This window comes from Peromyscus maniculatus, chromosome 12 (assembly GCF_049852395.1).
Source record: "Peromyscus maniculatus bairdii isolate BWxNUB_F1_BW_parent chromosome 12, HU_Pman_BW_mat_3.1, whole genome shotgun sequence".
NCBI lineage: Eukaryota > Metazoa > Chordata > Mammalia > Rodentia > Cricetidae > Peromyscus > Peromyscus maniculatus.
In genome coordinates, this window is record NC_134863.1 from 36,834,717 (window position 1) to 36,852,479 (window position 17,763).

The 17,763-nt window shown below is 43.5% G+C and overlaps 1 protein-coding gene across 1 annotated transcript in view; it reads right to left on the reverse strand.

Annotated features, from left to right (window-relative positions):
- Positions 1 to 1,254: 1,254 nt before the first annotated feature.
- The window catches only part of Plcxd2 (phosphatidylinositol specific phospholipase C X domain containing 2), a 59,069-nt gene continuing 42,560 nt past the window's right edge, over positions 1,255 to 17,763 (reverse strand). The window contains exons 3-4 of the mRNA XM_006975793.4: positions 16,194 to 16,435; positions 1,255 to 7,250 (exon numbers count right to left, since the gene is read on the reverse strand). Coding sequence (XP_006975855.1) covers positions 7,094 to 7,250; positions 16,194 to 16,435 — 399 coding nt within the window. The 3' untranslated portion in view covers positions 1,255 to 7,093. The remainder of the gene's footprint in view (positions 7,251 to 16,193; positions 16,436 to 17,763) is intronic.

A 17,763-nucleotide genomic window follows, 5' to 3' on the forward strand; every position in this document is an offset into this window, starting at 1 on the left:
GTTACTGCTTCGGTGTCTCGGTGACGAGTTCTTGACAAATCATTCACTCAACATGTGTGTTGTCAAGAGACTATGTTAAAGGTGTGGTGCTGGGTGCTATTTAGAGGGTGGAGATGCAATGTCACAGCCCCTCACTGTAATAGCTCCTAGTGCATGTCTACTCAGCACCAAGTTCTCTACATAGAGATTCAGATGGACTTTGCCTAAGGTCACACAGCTTGGAGGTGCTGGAGCTCGTATAGAAACTTGGGTCTGTCTATGTGCTTTGCTCACAGCCTGTCGGTAACATGAGAAAATAATCTGTGGTTAGGTATTACAGAGTCCATCCATAATGCAAGAGCTTCTTTGTCACAGAGGCAATGTCTCCACCAAAGTACTTGCTCAGAAGTTGAAGGAGAAAAGTATCTCTGCACCTTTGCCACCCAGATCATACCCGCCTTGACTGACTTTGGGCCTGGTCATCGAATACCACAGGTTACCATGATGAAACCTGGCATTTTGTGCAACTCAAACATTATATATGAATACAAGTTAAAAAAAAAAAACCAAGCGGAATCCCTGACCACAGTACATAAAAGTTGGTCAGAGTTGGTGTGGCAGATTTCCTAAAGCAACACCTCACCAAGAAGAAAAATCCCACTTTGGGACAGTTCTTAAATTGCATAGGTAGCTTTAACAGACACATCGTCAATCCTAATTACGTGCTCCAACATTTGGCTCTGTTGAGATGCATTATTACTTAAACTAAATTTGATCTCTGCTAAATTCATACAAAGGATTTTGATAACAACTCACTATTTTGGGAATGTATAAGGCAAAAAAAAAAATGGGGAGTGGGTTTGGGGAAATGAAGTAGACCTAGATATCCTATTAAAAATAACTACACGAAGACAAATACTGCAATCTCCATTGCAACAGGAACATCAGATTGCTCTTGTTAAGTCACTGTATGCACGGCTAGGTCATTGCTGGGTATTATCACATCCAGCAATTCCTCAAATTAGGTGAGTTAGAGATGGTAATCAAGTGGAACTCTGGATGTCACTAAGGTCTGGGCAAACTTGAACAGAAATAATTGAAGTGCTAAGGATGGAGCTTGGAGAAGCCTGGCAGACATGGCTGTGTACACATTCCACACACTGCCCATCTTAGGGAGTGCAGACAGGCTCACATGAGTCTCCAGATATTCAAAACAAAGTTAGACGCAGGCAGGTCAGTAAGAAAATGTTCGTTCCAACCAAAGAAACACGGCTATTAAAGATTCATGTTTATTACTAAGATTAAACCTTGATAAGTGGCTCAAATCAAATACAGGGAAACACATCACATGATCAGACCTATTCACAACTTTTTTTTTTCACAATTAAAATGAGGTACTGTGGCTTCACAATATTGTAGGATGAATCGTGTGATTTAATCCAGGTTACAAGGAAGAAGCAAAGAGATGTAATTGAAGAATCACTTCCTAAAGGGAAAGAAGCCAAATGAAATATCTATGAAGGTGACAAGCCACAAAATACAGTTCAGAGGATCAAGTAACATATATGCACAATTTTATCCCTAACCTTAAAATTGGTAAAATTGATGATTATCTCTTAAGTTTAGCAAACCACATGCATTGCAGTATAAATCAAGTAATAGAAGATAAAATGGAATCTCCATTACAGCATTTATCACATACATGAATTATTTGAACTGACCAAGAATTTTTTTTAACTATGACAATTTCTGTAATTTTAAACTACTGATCACAGAGGCTAAGTATTACAGTTGGTATACACATAATACAAATAATCCATACACAACCTGAATTTAATACTTATGAATACTGGGGTAATAATTAGTAGCAGCAAGGTAATATTATTTCTAGAATATGATCTGAGACTTACCATCTTGACACTATAGATCTATAACTGATGTGTTCTTAGTGCTATAAACTGATAACAGGTGTGACATTGCAACTGTACAGAGCTGCCAAAGGCCTATATGACTTTTCAAAGTGCTATGCTTCTTAGTGGGCTTGACACTGTGAGCAAGCCTGTGCTATCTGAATTAAGTGTTGGTCCCAGTTTCAGGGCTCCGGTTAAGCATAGTGCTAATGCCTGGGTGAGAGTAGGAGGCAGAACAATGTGTTGGAGAAGAGTAAAGAGTAACTATCATGACAGTCGGACCACACCTTCTATCAGCATCTTGTGATGCGGTCACTGGCAGATGACGGGGGATGCTAGGAGACAGGATAAAGTAGCATTCTGTGAAGGGCATGGGACAAAAGGACAGAAGGACAGAAAATGCCTCTGGACTGTCGATGCAGTTGCCTCAACAGCCTATGCTTCTGAATTCCCCCCAAGAGTGGGAGGGCTTAGTCAACCCATTTTGTTTTGAAATGGGCTTTATATATCCTAAGAACAAGTTTGTTGGAGTTGATGCTAAAACACACTTGATGCTAGAGCAGAATATCCTTACCTTAGGATATTTGCAACAGTGTCTAAAACTTTACTATTTTTTTTTAATCATTAGCATCATCTTAGGGTTGCTTCTGAGTTTGGCTGGCTCAGACATATGGCCATTAGTGCCAGTGTTTGGAGCAGAATGCTGGGGGAATCCAAAGGTTGTGAAAGTAGGCAGTCTCCTGGGGCAGTAAAGAGCTGATTAGAACCATCTGGAAATAAGGGGAAGTTTACATCGACACCACTTGTTATTCGGTCAGTTCACTCTCCTGTGTCCCAAGGTGACACTATTGAGTATGAAACCGGGGTACCAACTACAAGGAAGCAACCTAAGAAGAGGGTTAAGATGTACCAGACAGATCATGGAATCAAGAGGGACATCCATGCTCTTCTATGCTGTACCAAATAAGCTTCCTGTCAGCTTGGATGTTTGATAACCTCAGTGTCTATTGTTTCCTCTTGAAATGTTGAGAAAGCCCACTTCTCAGGGGCCAATGTACACTTTGGCATATTTCTTTGAATGCCACACATTATACAGACTCCAGAAGATATAATACATACTCAAAGTCAATCAGCCTATACCACACTCTTGGACAATGACCCCAACCACATTCTCCGCACATGTGTAAAAAGGAGGAATCACTGCAAAGGTATATCTCCAGAATGCAAGAAGGCATTTAGGCTAAGCCCTAGGACCTTATTTATTTCATGAGCCAGTCAACTGAGATTTGCATCGTTACTAAAGATGAAAGAAGCAAGGGCAGGTTAGCCCAGGATCAGTTGCTCAGCTAAGGGAGGAGATCTCTCGAGGCTGTGGCCCATTCATTATCTGGTTCTGTTTCCCAGAATGTAATAGACAATTAAGCACATCATAAAACTTCTGTTATGATGTTGTTGTGTAGCCCTTTTGCTCCTTAGAGAAGACAGCAATTTCCTTTCAGCCTGAATTTCTTCTGGGTCTCCACCTTTCACTCTGTGCTAATGGCTGGGCTGTATCATGCCTCTTTGGGATTGCTTCCTACTGGTAAGACTGAGGGGGAAAAAAAAAACCCACGTGGATATTCCAACACAGCAGAAAGCTCCATTTAATCTCAGACTGCTCCACTTCATTGCCTTCTTGGATAGAAGCATACATTTTGGATGTGAATATGAAGTTATGAAAGACCTGAGATTCTTAAGGTTTGTCATTACCTCTGCTCAGATCTTGTGCTTTTCTTTGCATGTATATAAAATCCTGGATTTGAACTCTTAGTAACTGTTCTAAAAAATTCAAGGGTTTAGACCCAGCACAAAAGAAAATAATGAGTATCAAATCTCAAGCAGCAAATATGAGCATTTTTTTTGCATGATTTCTAAGACTGCCATGATGTCAGACCAAATCCTGAGACACTCACCAGGCCCTTCCATCACGTCCACCCTGAGCTCTCTATTCAGTCCTAAGAACACTCTCTCTCTCCATAGCAGACATGGAACTTGAGAAGTTCAGTGCTCACGCTTTGAGTTTTAACTGTCAGAAACCTAGCATGTCTGGGCCATCAAGGAAACTGGGCCGTGCTGGAATGAAGAGAGCGCATGAAGAACTCGCTTCAATTTTTAAAGAGAAATGGCTCCAAAGCCTGTGAAACTAACAAGCTAACAGAGCAGCATTTTGGTTGCTCTTGACATTGATTCTGAACACTTATGAGAGCCTGATATTGATCTGAGTGATTCCCAGGAATTTTGAGAACACGTGACATGTGGGGGGGTCAGAATTCTTACTGGTAACTATTGCAGAATGAGCCACGGAGCCTAAATTCTGTTTATTCTGTCCACCTCAGCCAAGAGTCTACCTGGTCTCCAAGGAACAGGATACATGCAGCCTTTACATCATCGGATGTGATAATTTGAATAATTACCAGGGAAAACTGTGAATAACCCTCCCCCTTACCCCTCAGACTTTCAAAATGTCAACAAGGCCAAGCCCCTAAAGCAGCATGGAGGAGCTAGTGCATGCGCTCACTACAGGAGCAGGGGCCGTACATGTGGCCTTGGGAGTGTCCTGTGCTTCTGTGTTTTGTTTGACGGTGCAGCATGCAAACAGTGAGGTGCACGTGCATGTCCTAAGTGAAGTACAACTGTACATTGAGGAACAAAAGGAAAAGATGAAGTAAACGATTCACTGAACAGTCGACAGCCTTAAGTGAACTGGAGATCCGGTGCAGATACCCATTGACACGTCGGAGCCCCGTAGCACCAAGCACCTGGACAAAGCTGCGGCTCCACTAAAACAGAGCAGAGTGGCGCTCCTCTGTCTCCTTATCTCTTTGCCAAGTAACGAAGGGTTAATGGATGGAGAGGAACCTAGACCTGGCAACTGATTGAAAATTAAAACCAAACGAACAAACAAAATGCAACAAGAAAAAGAAAAACCTGAGGGCTAGGTCAAGGTTTTCAGGGCTTCTCTGAGGAGCTCAGTATCATAATTGGAGGGCCATTAAGATGATGAGGGTACATACTCCTATGCAATGAAGAAGCCTGGTGCAGAGAAGAAGGCTCCACCAAATTTGACAAGATCATTCTGGAAGCCTCCTCTGAGATGGATTAAAATTCAAGAACAGGGGAAGTTAAACCAGGTTTTCCCAGAGGCCTTTGTGCTGTGGCCTCCATGAACTATGGAGATTACAAAGTTGAGGCCTAAATTACTCTAGGAAGAAAAAAAAGGCCAGATGATTAAGAGTGAGGGGCGTGCATGTGTTTTCAATAGGTCACCCAAGATATCCCCACTGCAGTCAGCATGCACAATCTTACGAGGAAGCACAATCTGAAAGGATAGATGTGAGAGCTCCTAGGAGAGGGTCCAGCAGTCTCTGTGAATGCTCACCCCCCCCCCCCACCCACACACCTCAGGATTGCCTGTTTATATTCCTCCTTAGGAATCTGGAATCTGACATCTCAGGGATTCTCAGGTAGGGCTGAGGGGTATCAAAGCATGTCTGTGCTCAGCTGTTCTTCCTAGCTCCTTTCTTCCCAGTGCTCTCTAGAAGTGCCCGTGTAGTTTTCCATGACCCTTTCACTTCAGTCCCAGTGTATGCCTTCGGCAGTGGCATCCTGGATCGGGATCTCATCCATACCTCTACACCGTCCTCAGCAGGATTTGGGGTAGGGCAGGACATCTACAGCAAAGTCCAAGATCACTCACAGCCCTGAGATGCACCATCCAGTGCGTGGGTGGAAGACCACAGCAGCATCCATCTTGGGTAGGAAAAGTCCAGTAAACATCTGTGTGAGTGCTCTTGAGGCAAGAAGCATTGCAGATGCGTACTCTCCGAATAAATAATGAATAAATACAGAAAACAAAGCAAAGGGAACATAAGAGGGCTCTTATCAATTAAAAAAAAAAAAAACTTCTTATCAATTAAAAAAAAAAAAAATCCCCTCTTGAGTTTCCAAGCCCTCACGCAGTGGTAGTTAGTTGGCGAAATCACCCACAGAAAAAAGACCAAAGGGAAAAACAAGCGGAAATGTTCCAGCATTGCTTTTTTTTTTTTTTTTTCTCACTTGACGATATACAAGTCACCCTAAATATCCCCGAGGTAGTCTTGTTTGCGAGGAGTTACAGACTGGCTGCAAACCCGCTTGGAACTTTCTCCTTTAATGCCATTGCACATTCCCACACATCCTGTGTCAGCCTCCAGTGTGTCATGGACAAGCAGCCTTCGGGTTAGCGTTGTGTCCCGCAGCAGGCCAGGTCCCAGGTAGACAACCATCAAATATCGATTCCAGTGTCGGCTTGAAGACCTCGCTCCAAAGAAGACTGCGCCAAAATGACGCAGGTACTTTCCCGATAGTCACTTGGGGAGAAAGCTACAGGATTAAATCAAAGAATTCTGGCATGCAGCAAACATGCATATTTAGCTCTTATTGGGCCCTCACACAAATGATTCCCCACCGTAATTCCTTTCATTTTTAAAGAGGGGGCCCAAAAGGAAATGAAAGGAATCAACACTTTAAGACAGGGAAATACAGTTCTGATGCCAAGGGTAGTGTGCACTGTTTACATGAAAACTTAAGGGGACCACTTCCGGAGCCAGCCTGTGGCTGAACAGTGTGGTAATAAACACGTTTTGCTCTCGTACAGAAGTGGTGATATTGTACAGTTCAAGAGAGAACCCGGAGCGTGGCTCCCTAGGAGCCCCTCAGAGTTCTTGGTTAATGGCAAAGACCTCCCAGAGGGTGGTCCATGACTGCATGCGCCATTGCTGTTCTTCTGACCAGGAATGCCTTTCCGATTTAGTTTTCACACAGGCTCAAGTGCCCCCAGAAGACGATAGGAAGCTGGGTCAATTAAGATGCTGCATAGCCCATGGATTCAGGAAACTATACTTCCACCTTCTGTTTGCCACCATAAGCCACTGGGGAGATCCTGACCTTGACCACATAAAATACGCATTCTTCCCTTAGACTTAAGTTTTTAAAAGTCTCATTTAGGGAAATGCAATGAAAGTCCCCAGAGTTTTATCCAAATAGCTACGTGAGGAAAGGGGGAGGGCCCTCTTTCTCTTCCTCACTTCTCTGGGACTGACCAGCAGTGAGCCTTCCTAACTGGAACCTTCAAGAATCCTACCTTAGCTCAACAATCTCAACATCAAATTAAACAAAGCATCAATTCAACACTTAGTCAGAGCTCGGTCCTCCAGAAGGTCATTCAACTCGATCACGGTCGTGGCAAAGTCCACCAGGTCCACGAAGTCAGATGTGATGATGTTGACACCCATGGCTCCAGGCTTTTGAGTCTTCACCCAGTCGAGGATGGCCGGGAGATTCCTACATGTAGGAAGTATTGCGTGAAAAGAAAACAGATGGATAGCAGTGGTTAGAATGACAATTCCAGAAATGGAAATAAAAACCTTTTCCTTACCACAAATACATACATATATATGTATCAGAAACACACAAACCCTTGGGGCTCCACTCACTTATGTTCCCGGGGATGTGGAGCCAGCATTCCACCGGAGAACTCACCTTTCCAAGGTTTCTCTCATGCAAGAGACGGTATACTCACAGTATCAGAAAGACAGCCATGTTAGCAAGATCTCACAACACCGACTAGAACAGTTCTCTTATTGTTAGGTTCTCAGGACTCTTCATGAAGAAATTCAAACATACGGCAAACGGACAGAATGTTTGTAGTAAGTGGATCCACCACTTATCCCTTACCATTAACACTTTACTATTTTGTTTGCCACATACCTAGTAATGCATCTCTGTCTTCCTATCAATGCTGCTTCTAGTTTTGACATACTCCACTTGGAAACATACATAAAATCCCTTACATACGTCAGCATGCATGTGATTAATTGCATTTTTTTCTTTTTATAGTACCATATAATATTCTGTTGTATGGCTACAACATAGCTTATCCATTTTCCTTCTGTTAGATACAGCAGTTGCTTTTAATTTGGGGTTATTATGAAAAAACTAATATGGGCATTCTTCTATGAGTCTTTTTATGGGCATCACATTATTTTTCTTGGATAAAAATCAAGAAACAAAACTGGTCTATGATAGGAATTTGTTTATATTTAGTTTTATAGGAAACTGCCAGACTTTTCTTCAAGAGGACCGTTCCACTTTGAAGTCCCACCGGCTGAGGAGAGAAGCTCTGGACAGTTACTACTATCCTTAAAAATTGGTGCCACAAGTGTTCTGTAGGCTTGTCATCCCAAAGGAAGTGTGGTGACTCATGTCTGTGACCCAAGCACATGGAAGACTGAAGCAGGAGGATTGATGGGAATGTGGATTTGCCACTTGTGTCCCTTCATTTTACAAATATCTATCCAACACTTTGACAACTTTTCCCCACTTAGTTTTCAAACATTTTTTTTTGTATTTTCATTCAATCTCTGAGGGTTTCATGCAATGTGTTTTGAAAGCATTTGCCTTTTCTTCTTTTAAATGTTGAGTTTGAGAAATTAATTTTACATCCTGGATTAACTTTCCTTTTGTCATAAATATTTTACAAATATTTCTTCTGTCCTGTAGATTGCCTTTAATTTTCTCAATGAAATATTTTGATGGGCCTGAATTCCTTAATTTTGAGGGAGTGTAATTTGTTGATTATTTTTTCTTTTTCTTAAAAAAAATTGATGTGTCCTTATGAGGGGATGTGCATGTGTGTGTAGAGGTGTTCACAGAATCTAGAAGGAGTTGGATTCCCCAGAGCTGAACTTGGTACTCTGCTGAGTCACCTTTCCAGTAAGTACTCTTAACCACCAAGCAATCTCTCTAATCCGCCATCATTATTTTTTAATTTCTGTTATTATTTTTTTAAGATACTCATTTACTTTCAATTCCCAAAGATTTCTTCCCATGTTTTCTGGAAGCTTCAGGTCTTCACCCTTATTTTACTCTCTAAAGCTATTGGAAGTTGTGGTAGTTCAAATGCAATTGGTCCCCATAATCTCAGAGGGGGTAGCACTATTATGAGATGAGGCTTTGTTGGAGTGGGTATGGTCTTGTTATAGGAAGTGTGTCACTGTGGGGGCGGGCTTTGAGGTTTCCTATGCCCAGGATACTTCTCAGTGTCTCAGTTGACTTCCTGTTGCCTGCAAGACATAGGACTCTCAGCTACTACTCCAGCACCACATCTGCCTCCATGTCTCCATGCTCCTTGTAATGATGATAATAGACTGGACCTGAAACTGTAAGCCAGCTACCCCTATTAAATGTTTTCTTTATAAGAATTGCCATGGTCATGGTGTCTCTTCACAGCAACAGAAACCCCAAGACAGCAGTCAATTTTTGCAGAAGACATAAATGTAAGGGTCAGGGTTTACTTTCCACACAGATAGTTAACCCAGTACTGTGCACGGCTCCTTAATAGACTAATATTTAATCATCTGTCTCTTGACTATAGTTGCTGGGGTTATTTTATAAACAGGAGGCTTCTGATGCTACAGAGGCTCAGAGCAGATGATGTCACCATCACTTTTAATCCAATGTGACGTAAGTGTGAGGAACACGGAAGAGCAGAAGAGAGCAACCCAGGCCACTCGCTGTCTGGCATCACGGTTAACACAGCTCAGCTCACTAAAGACTCCTCAGCAAAGGGAGGTGGAAACTGGCTTATATTTGATGGTGGGACTAGGAATTCTTCGGGTTGGGTTTGCTCTGGCTAACATCGATGGGCCCTTTTCTTCTATTACTCGTGCCCTCTCTGCTGGCCGCTTACCCCAATTCTACTCTCCTTTGAAGCTGTCCTCACTTCTGCCTCGTGTACCCGCCCCCCCTTCTTGGTCTTCTAGAGTGATGTTTAGACTTTGGCTGCAACTTTCTACCTCCTCTTTCTTTTTATCTTACAGTCATCAACTAAGTTCTTTTCTCACTCAGTGGGATCCACAGTCTACCACGGGCTAAAAAAAAAAAGTCTTATAGATCAATTTCCATTTTTATTTTAACAGCTGGTTGTGACTCTCAATTGCTCTTCCTTTTTTAGCTGGGACTCTTGAAGATCTTAATGTACTAAAATTCCTCGTCCCTCTGCTCCACTTCCCTGTGGAACAGGATGCATCGGAAAGATAGTACACTAGATAGTAACCGTTCCGTGCAATGCCTGCTTGGCGCATGCGTCATGTATTTGGCCCAGGAAAGGGGTTCAAAAACGAATGAGTAAAAAAAGTAGAGAGAGAAAGATTTGGGGAGTAGGAGTGAGAAATTCCGTCATACATCCACACAACAAAATGTTGGGAAGAGGAGTTGAAGACACAGAACCCTATTAGAGACAAAGACCAATAGTTCACAGCACTAAATGAAGGACACTGGTGGGGGTGATGAGCCTGTTGCGGTCATGGTTTCTGAACAGCCTCTGTCAGGGTCTATGTTTGGAGATCCTGCGCCATCTGCTGGTCATTCTGGGGAAATGATACTTGACAGCCTGGAGGCACCCCACCACCACTCCCATTGAGCTGCACCTTGGAGGATTCCAGGAGTCTTTGTGGAGCTTTGGGGGAAAAGCTAAGTAAGTACCTGTGGTCTCCAGGGACAAAGAGGTCTGTGTCAGCTTTGGGTTGCGTGTGTCAAGCTTCTCCAAGGCAAGTATCAGATGAACCGGATGACGTAAGGGGAAATGTAGAACCCACTGGCATTGACCCGGAAGAGAGATCGCTGCAGAAGGCTGGGCCAGGTACTGCCAACAACAATCCCACAGGCTGGAGCACTTAAAGCTTCCCTTTGACCTTGAGGCCACCTCATTTCTTTACCAGTCATTGTGACAGGCATTTTCAGACTATGGTCCCATGAGCTGTTATTTCCCAGTGGTGCAGAAAAGCCCAATCCAGTGACCTCAAGAACTTGTGCAGGGTCACCCCGTCACCCAGGGCACTGTGTCAACTCGCTTGGGCTGCTGTAACAACACATACAGTAGTGACTTCAAAGAACTGAAGTTATTTTCTCCTGTTCAAGAGACTGCTAGCCCAAGATTAATGCTGCTGGGCTGGGCTTTATCTGAGGTTTTTATTCCTGGCTTGGAGGTGATTTCCTCCTCCCCTTATTTTACTCCCCTCCCTTCCCCTTCTCGCTCCTTTCCCTCCCCCTCCCCCCACCTCCCCACCCTCTGCACCCCTGTGATATTTTCTCTATGTGCATACACAGATCTCTGTGGCCTCTTTGCTTTTGGTTTGTTTGTTTTTGGAGACAGTATCATATATTCCAAGAGGACCTTGAATGCCTGCTCATTGCCTCCCAGAGTCATAGGATTACAGGCTTGTACCTCCATGCTCAGCTTCTATTGTCTCTTCTTGGTTTAAATTTCCTTTGGCCTTCAGTTGAGAGCACATTAGGACCCACCCTAAAGGCCTTTGAACATAATTGCCTCTTTAAAAGCCAATTCCTCCAAATACACTCCCATTCAGAGGCAGCAGGATTAGGGTTCCATTCTATTTGATGTTGCAGGATATTTGTTTATACTGTGTGAAGATGTGTCACTGTGATTAGTTAATAAAGAGCCAAATAGCCAATAGCTAGGCAGGAGAGAATAGGGGGGACTTCAGGGGAGAGAGAGGAACTCAGGATGAATCTAAGAGCCTGAGAGATGTCAGCGAGACATGAAGGAAGTCAGACATACAGAATGGAAGACAGGTGGAAATCTATGTGACAGACATGGATTACTAGAAGCAGGTTAATTTACATTATTATAAGAGCTAGTTGGGAATAAGCCCAAGCTAAAGGCCAAACTTTCATCAAAGTCTCCATGTCACTATTGGGGGGTTGGCAGTCCCAGAGAAAGTTCGACAAGAAAGCTTGCTGCAATTTGAGACAAACTGGGGCTCGCTATATAGGGCTTGGTGGCCTCAAACTCACAAAGATCTGCCTGCCTCTACCTCTGGAGTGCTGGGTCTACAGGTATGCACAACCACGCTGATTGGGTTAGAATTTTAATTCAGGAATTTGGGAATAGGAAACATAGTTCATGACCTTAATAGGAACCCTTACAGCTTCCATCTCAGGCCTCCTGACTCAGTCCTTGTCCCCTTCCAGAGTTCCAGTGGCCATCTGGTCCTCAGGCTTAGGCAAAACTCACCCGCATTTGATTTCACTGTGAGTACTATGGATTTGAATTCCAGGTTTCTCCCAGCCTAAACTACATCAGAAATTCAGTTTAAATGGGTGGTATATGTTTGTGGCTTCTTTCCAGGATAATGGACCAATGTGAACAGAATCTCATAGGCAAAGTTCAATGGAGAATTGGGGGGTCAGCTTCCCCCTGAGAAAACTACCTCCAGCAGGAGGAAGACACTCCCAGTCTTCTCTGGGTTTGAGCTGCTGATCAGTGCTGGGATCCACTAGACAGCTCCCCTGGGTGGTTAGCAGCTAGGTAGGACAGCGTCTTGGGGTTCTGGTGCTGGGGGCGGGGCGGGGCTATGATTACTCAGCGGTAACATGACAGTCATGTGATTGGCTGACACTGGGGAACGGATTCCTGACCAGAGCCATGTTTCTCTTTCCAGTTCATGTGCAGGCCCAGGAACGTAGGATCACACCCCTAATACTCCCATGACCAGAAAGGTAGCTTCTATTTAAGGGACATATTCGCACTACCAGCAAGGAGATCTTGCCTTTGGGCTCATGTTCTCTTCATTATAACTAAATAATGGAGGCTGGGATTCATGGGCAGCCAGACAGAAGAAGGCATATATATATATAACGATATGTGGGTTAACTGGTGTGAGCTGACCAGATCCAGGCACTTCTAACTCAGTCATGGGCTCGGGACCACCAAGGAACAGGGCACAGGCACCATCTCTGCTCACATCAGTGCTCACACACTACACAGGCTGAAGTCCAGCAGTCCTGACAGACTCTTGGCTCTTGGAAGCTCTGGGGGGCCGGATCACTTAGCTTCCCTGAGTACTGTCCTACCTGAGCACAGAAAGTCTCTTAGATGGTGCCCCCTTCTCCCCTTCAAGAGGCTGGCCTGGGTTTAAGAATTAAATCATTTGCAAAAGAGGCATCTTTTATTTGGAATAAAGGCCTTATCTTTAGTCTGAAATGGTCTCTTAAGACAGCGACGCCCACAGATTCGCAGTGGAGTGGTCTTCACACAGCTCTATAGATATGTTCGTGTCAATTTCTGCTGAAAAACTGTCCACCAGGCAGGGGCCACAGGACTCATCTCTGTCTCTACACCTGCCTCTTCCTAGCTACTCTTTCTGTTTTTCTTGAAATTTCAAATTTTTATTGAATGAAAAAATAAATAATGTTAAGCTGCAAATTTACCAAAAGCAAGAGGAAAATGGAACGAGAACATGAACCTACAATATGTGAAAAGAAAAGTTGATAATTCTAGGTGGTTTAAGGTTTTTGTTTTTTTTTTTAAGTCAGACATGGTAGCTCACATTTATAATCTCAACACTCTTGGAAATTGAGGCAGGAGGATTAGTCAACCAGTTTGAGGTCAGCTTGGGCTCCAGAGTGAGATCCTGTCTCACTTTACCATACCCTCGACTCCTCCGGCCCCATCCAAGCACACAAAGAGGATTACCATATAGACTACTCATAGCCTCTCCTGGCATTGAACTCCCAATCCCCTTGCCTCAGCTTTCCAAGAGCTGGGAACTACAGGTGTGCAGCACCATGGCCAGCCTATGGGATTTTTTTGTTTGCAGTAGAAGACAGTTTATTATTTGGTTGAGACTTGGAAGAACTACATAAAAAGGAGCCTCTTGTTCTGTCCATGGTTGGCATTGTCAGTAGTTTTTGATAGGAAAGAAGATCATGGTTGTTGCCTGCCTTTTAAACTCCTGACTAGGCGGCATATGGCTATTATCTGAAACCATGCTCTCCAAACTCAGAACCAAACGATACGGACTGGCCATGTGACTGGCCAAAGCTTTCACTATCTGAATTGCAGTCACCACCCAGAACTCAAGAACCGAACAGATGCTTGCCAATATAATTTTTAGAAAACATAAATACATTAGTTTCTGCAGCTTGCATCACAAAGTATAGCCTACTGCAAGTGCATTAATAACATCCCTCTATATACATATACATACACAATCTACATACACACACACGTGTGTCTATACATGTGTGGTGATATTGTGTTCCCCAAAATATTGGTTACCCTAATAAAATTATCTGGGGTCAGAGAACAGAACAGCCACTAGAAATAGAGGCCAGAAAATGGTGGCACACACACCTTTAATCCTATCACTTGGGAGGCAGAGATCCATCCAGATCTCTGTGAGTTTAGAGCCACACTGGAAACAACCAGGCATGGTGACTCTTGTCTTTAATCCCGGGAAGTGAGCCTTTAATCCTAAGAAGTGATGGCAGAAATCAGAAAGGTATATAAGGCTTGAGGACCAGGAACTGGTTAAGCTTTGAGGCTTTCGAGAGGAGTTCAGCTGAGATTCATTCAGATGAGGACACAGAAGCTTCCAGTCTGAGAAAACAGGATCAGCTGAGGAATTGGCGAGGTGAGGTGGCTGTGGCCAGTTCTGTTTCTCTGATCTTTCAGCGTTCACCCGAATATCTGGCTCCAGGTTTGTTTTTATTAGTAAGACTCTTTAAGATTGATGCTACACACATGTCATATACTTCCTTGACTCCCTTTATCCATCATTCACTGGTGCCCAGGACAAAAAACATCATCTCATAAAAAAACAATTAGAAGATCCCTGCTGAACTGTATATCAAACCTAATTCTATCCCAAGGGAGTATTGGAGGCGGTGGCATGGTCACCACAGAAGAAAGAACAAATTCCTGAAGGACCATCTTTCAGTTCTTCAGCACAGCACTCAGCGGCTTGTTTAATGCTGAGACAGTGGGTGCCGCAGTCAGCTGCATGGGCAGTAACAGGATCACCATGGCGTGTGTCATCAAGAAAACACACAGTGACATTGTCTCAGAGTGTTTGTCATAGTATCAAAATATAGTGAGTATCTATGGAACAAGGTGAACATTTTAGCAAAGTGTCCCAGGACTCTTTGGGCACTGTTCATGTAATCCTAGAATCCACAGCTTTTCAAAAGAGTATGTGCTATAAGTTGTTTTTGTTTGTTTGTTTGTTTGTTGCAATTCTCCGAGTCTAGAGTGTTGCTGTTGTATACTCAGAATAAAATCAAGATAAATGGTGTGTGTGTGTGTGTGTGTGTGTGTGTGTGTGTGTGTGTGTGTGTTCATGTTCACTTGTGTTTGAGTGCCTGTGTCTGTGATTGTCTGGGAGGCCAGAAGACAACCGTGGCTGTCTGAAGCGTGACCTTAATCAGTCTAAACAATAAAGACCTGGAGTCAGATATCAGGGTGGAAACTGAAAGATCGAGAAGCAGAGCAGCAGCCACTTAGAGACTTCTTACTTCTACAAAATCTCAGATCAAATAGGTGAGATCCTGTCTCTTCCCCGCCATATATTCCTGTCTCCATCTCCCATGTGCTAGGATCAAAGGTTTGAGCCTCCCATGTGCTGGGATTAAAGGCATGCACCACCACCACCACCACCCCTACCACCACCACCACCACCACCACCACTGGCTCTGTTTTTCTTTGAGACTGGCTCATTCTCGTGTAGCCCAGGGTGGCCTTGAACTCCTTATCTTCATGCTTCCTCCTCCCAAGTGCTGGGATTAAAGGTCTGTGTCACCACTGCCTGGCCTCTGTGGTTAACTAGTGGCTAGCTCTGCCCTCTGATCTCCAGGCAAGCTTTATTTGTCAGAACACAAACAAAATATCATATAACAGCTGTCAATCTCCAGATGTCATCCATTTGTTTCAGACAGTCTCTTACTGGTTTGGAACTTGCCAAGTAAGGAAGGTTTGCTGGCCAGTAAGCCTTGTGCATCCAGCTGTTTCTGCTTCTCCAGTGTTGAGATTCTGGGATCATGTGGGTTCACTGTGCTCAGGTGTTGTTTTTGCATGGGTTCTGGAAATTAAATTCAGATCCTCAAGCTTGCAAGATAAGAACTGAGATATCTTCATAGCCTAGGGTGTGAGTGTGTGTGTGTGTGTGTGTGTGTGTGTGTGTGTGTGTGTGTGTGTGTATTCAAACATCTTCTGGAGGTGGGGCTAGGTATTTGAACCTATAATTCCAGTATCAGGGAAGCAAGTCAGGAAGATTATGAGTTCAAGTCCAGCCTGAACTGTCTCAAGAAACCAACCAAACCAACCAACCATCCAGTCAGCTAACCAAACCAACCAATCAACCACCACTACCACCACCAACAAGACAATAACATAAACCCTCCCTGTAGGGTGAAGCCATCTCTTACCTGTGAACGAGTGTGTTCTTGAGACCCCCCACCAGGCCTCGGGCAATGGTCTTCACTCTTGGGGTGAGGATGGCCTGGGAGACATGGAAGGCCCCACGTGGGGCTCGCTCACTCAGGGTGGTCTCCAAGAAGAGGATCAGTTTTTGCACGCTCGTGGTGTTTGCCCAGGGTGCTGGAATCTTCTTTCCTGGCCACAGGAATGGGTATTGCTTGTAGAAGGGGCAGTGGTAGAAAATGAGAACCTGAAAGGTTCAGAGCAGAAAAAGGACAGCAACATTTAAAAGCTGAAAACTCAAACGGGGTGGGGGGAAGAAGAGAGCAAGTTGGGGAGGGGTAGACAAAGGATGGGGTTACTCAGAAGTAACAGAATTGTTCCTGTAAATTGAAATTTAAAAAGAAAAGCCACATCTCTGTGCCAGATTTTACGGTGCTGAATGACAGATTATAACTTCATATTGTGGAAAGTTAGAATGTTGAAGTCGAGTCGCGTTATCTTGGGCTAGCCTTGATCCTCTCAGTAGCCATTCATTGCTCACACCTAGCATCCTTTTGACTTCTTAAAGCCTTTGGCATGTATTCGTAGCAGACCGTCAGCTTCCACGAGCAAAAATATACATAGACTGTGTCTGAAAGCTATAGTAGTTCTCCTGCTATAACCCACCTACTTGTGGTGCTGACCAATGTTGATGAATGCGTTGCTGTGTGGCTTTCTTTAGTTTTCAGGCTAATCAAATCTCACATGATCATTTCCACAGTGCACGTGTCCTCCCAGGCCACCTGAGTCTGTGTTCCCAGCCCTTTCCTAGTTGGCTTACAAATAAACCATTTCTTACTCTTTGCGGTGAGAGCTGTATTTTGCACAGATAGTTTTTTTTTTTCCTTTTTATTAAATGTATTTATTTACTTTTTCATAGCAGAGGGATGGGGTGGCAACTTTTGGGACTTAGTTCTCACCTTCAACCAAATGGGACCTCGGAATTTAATTTAGTTCATCAGTCTTGGTGGTATGCCTTAGCCACTGAGCCATCTCATTGCCCCTATATATTATCTTTTAAAAACAAACAAACAAGCATTTACTGAGAACTTGCTGTCTAATTCAAAGGTGGCCTCCTTTTTGGCTATGCACATAGTATAAGCACAGAGCACCTTCTCACAGTCGTGTCTTAAATAATGCACAAAACAAACAAGATTGTAAAGGAAAATGACATGAAATAAAGGAATTATGCCTATTCAAATAGCAAATATATTTGTAGGAAATTAATGTAGAGCCTCATGACAAATGCATAAAATTATTTTGATAAGAGTCTAATAAGCTCCATTAACTATGAGTTAGTGATGAGCATGAATGGTATTTTAAGACAATCTGCGAAGAACATGACATGGCCACATCCCTGAGGATAGTTGACAGGCAAGGCCATGCAGAAGTGGGATACTATTGCCAGCATGCATGACTCAAGGTAAGTAAAAGTAAACATGTAGGTTTTTGTTGTGGTTATTTTGTTTGTTTGTTTGTTTGTTTGTTTTAACCAACCAGACACAGCCTTATTAAATTCCATCCCACGCTCTCTGG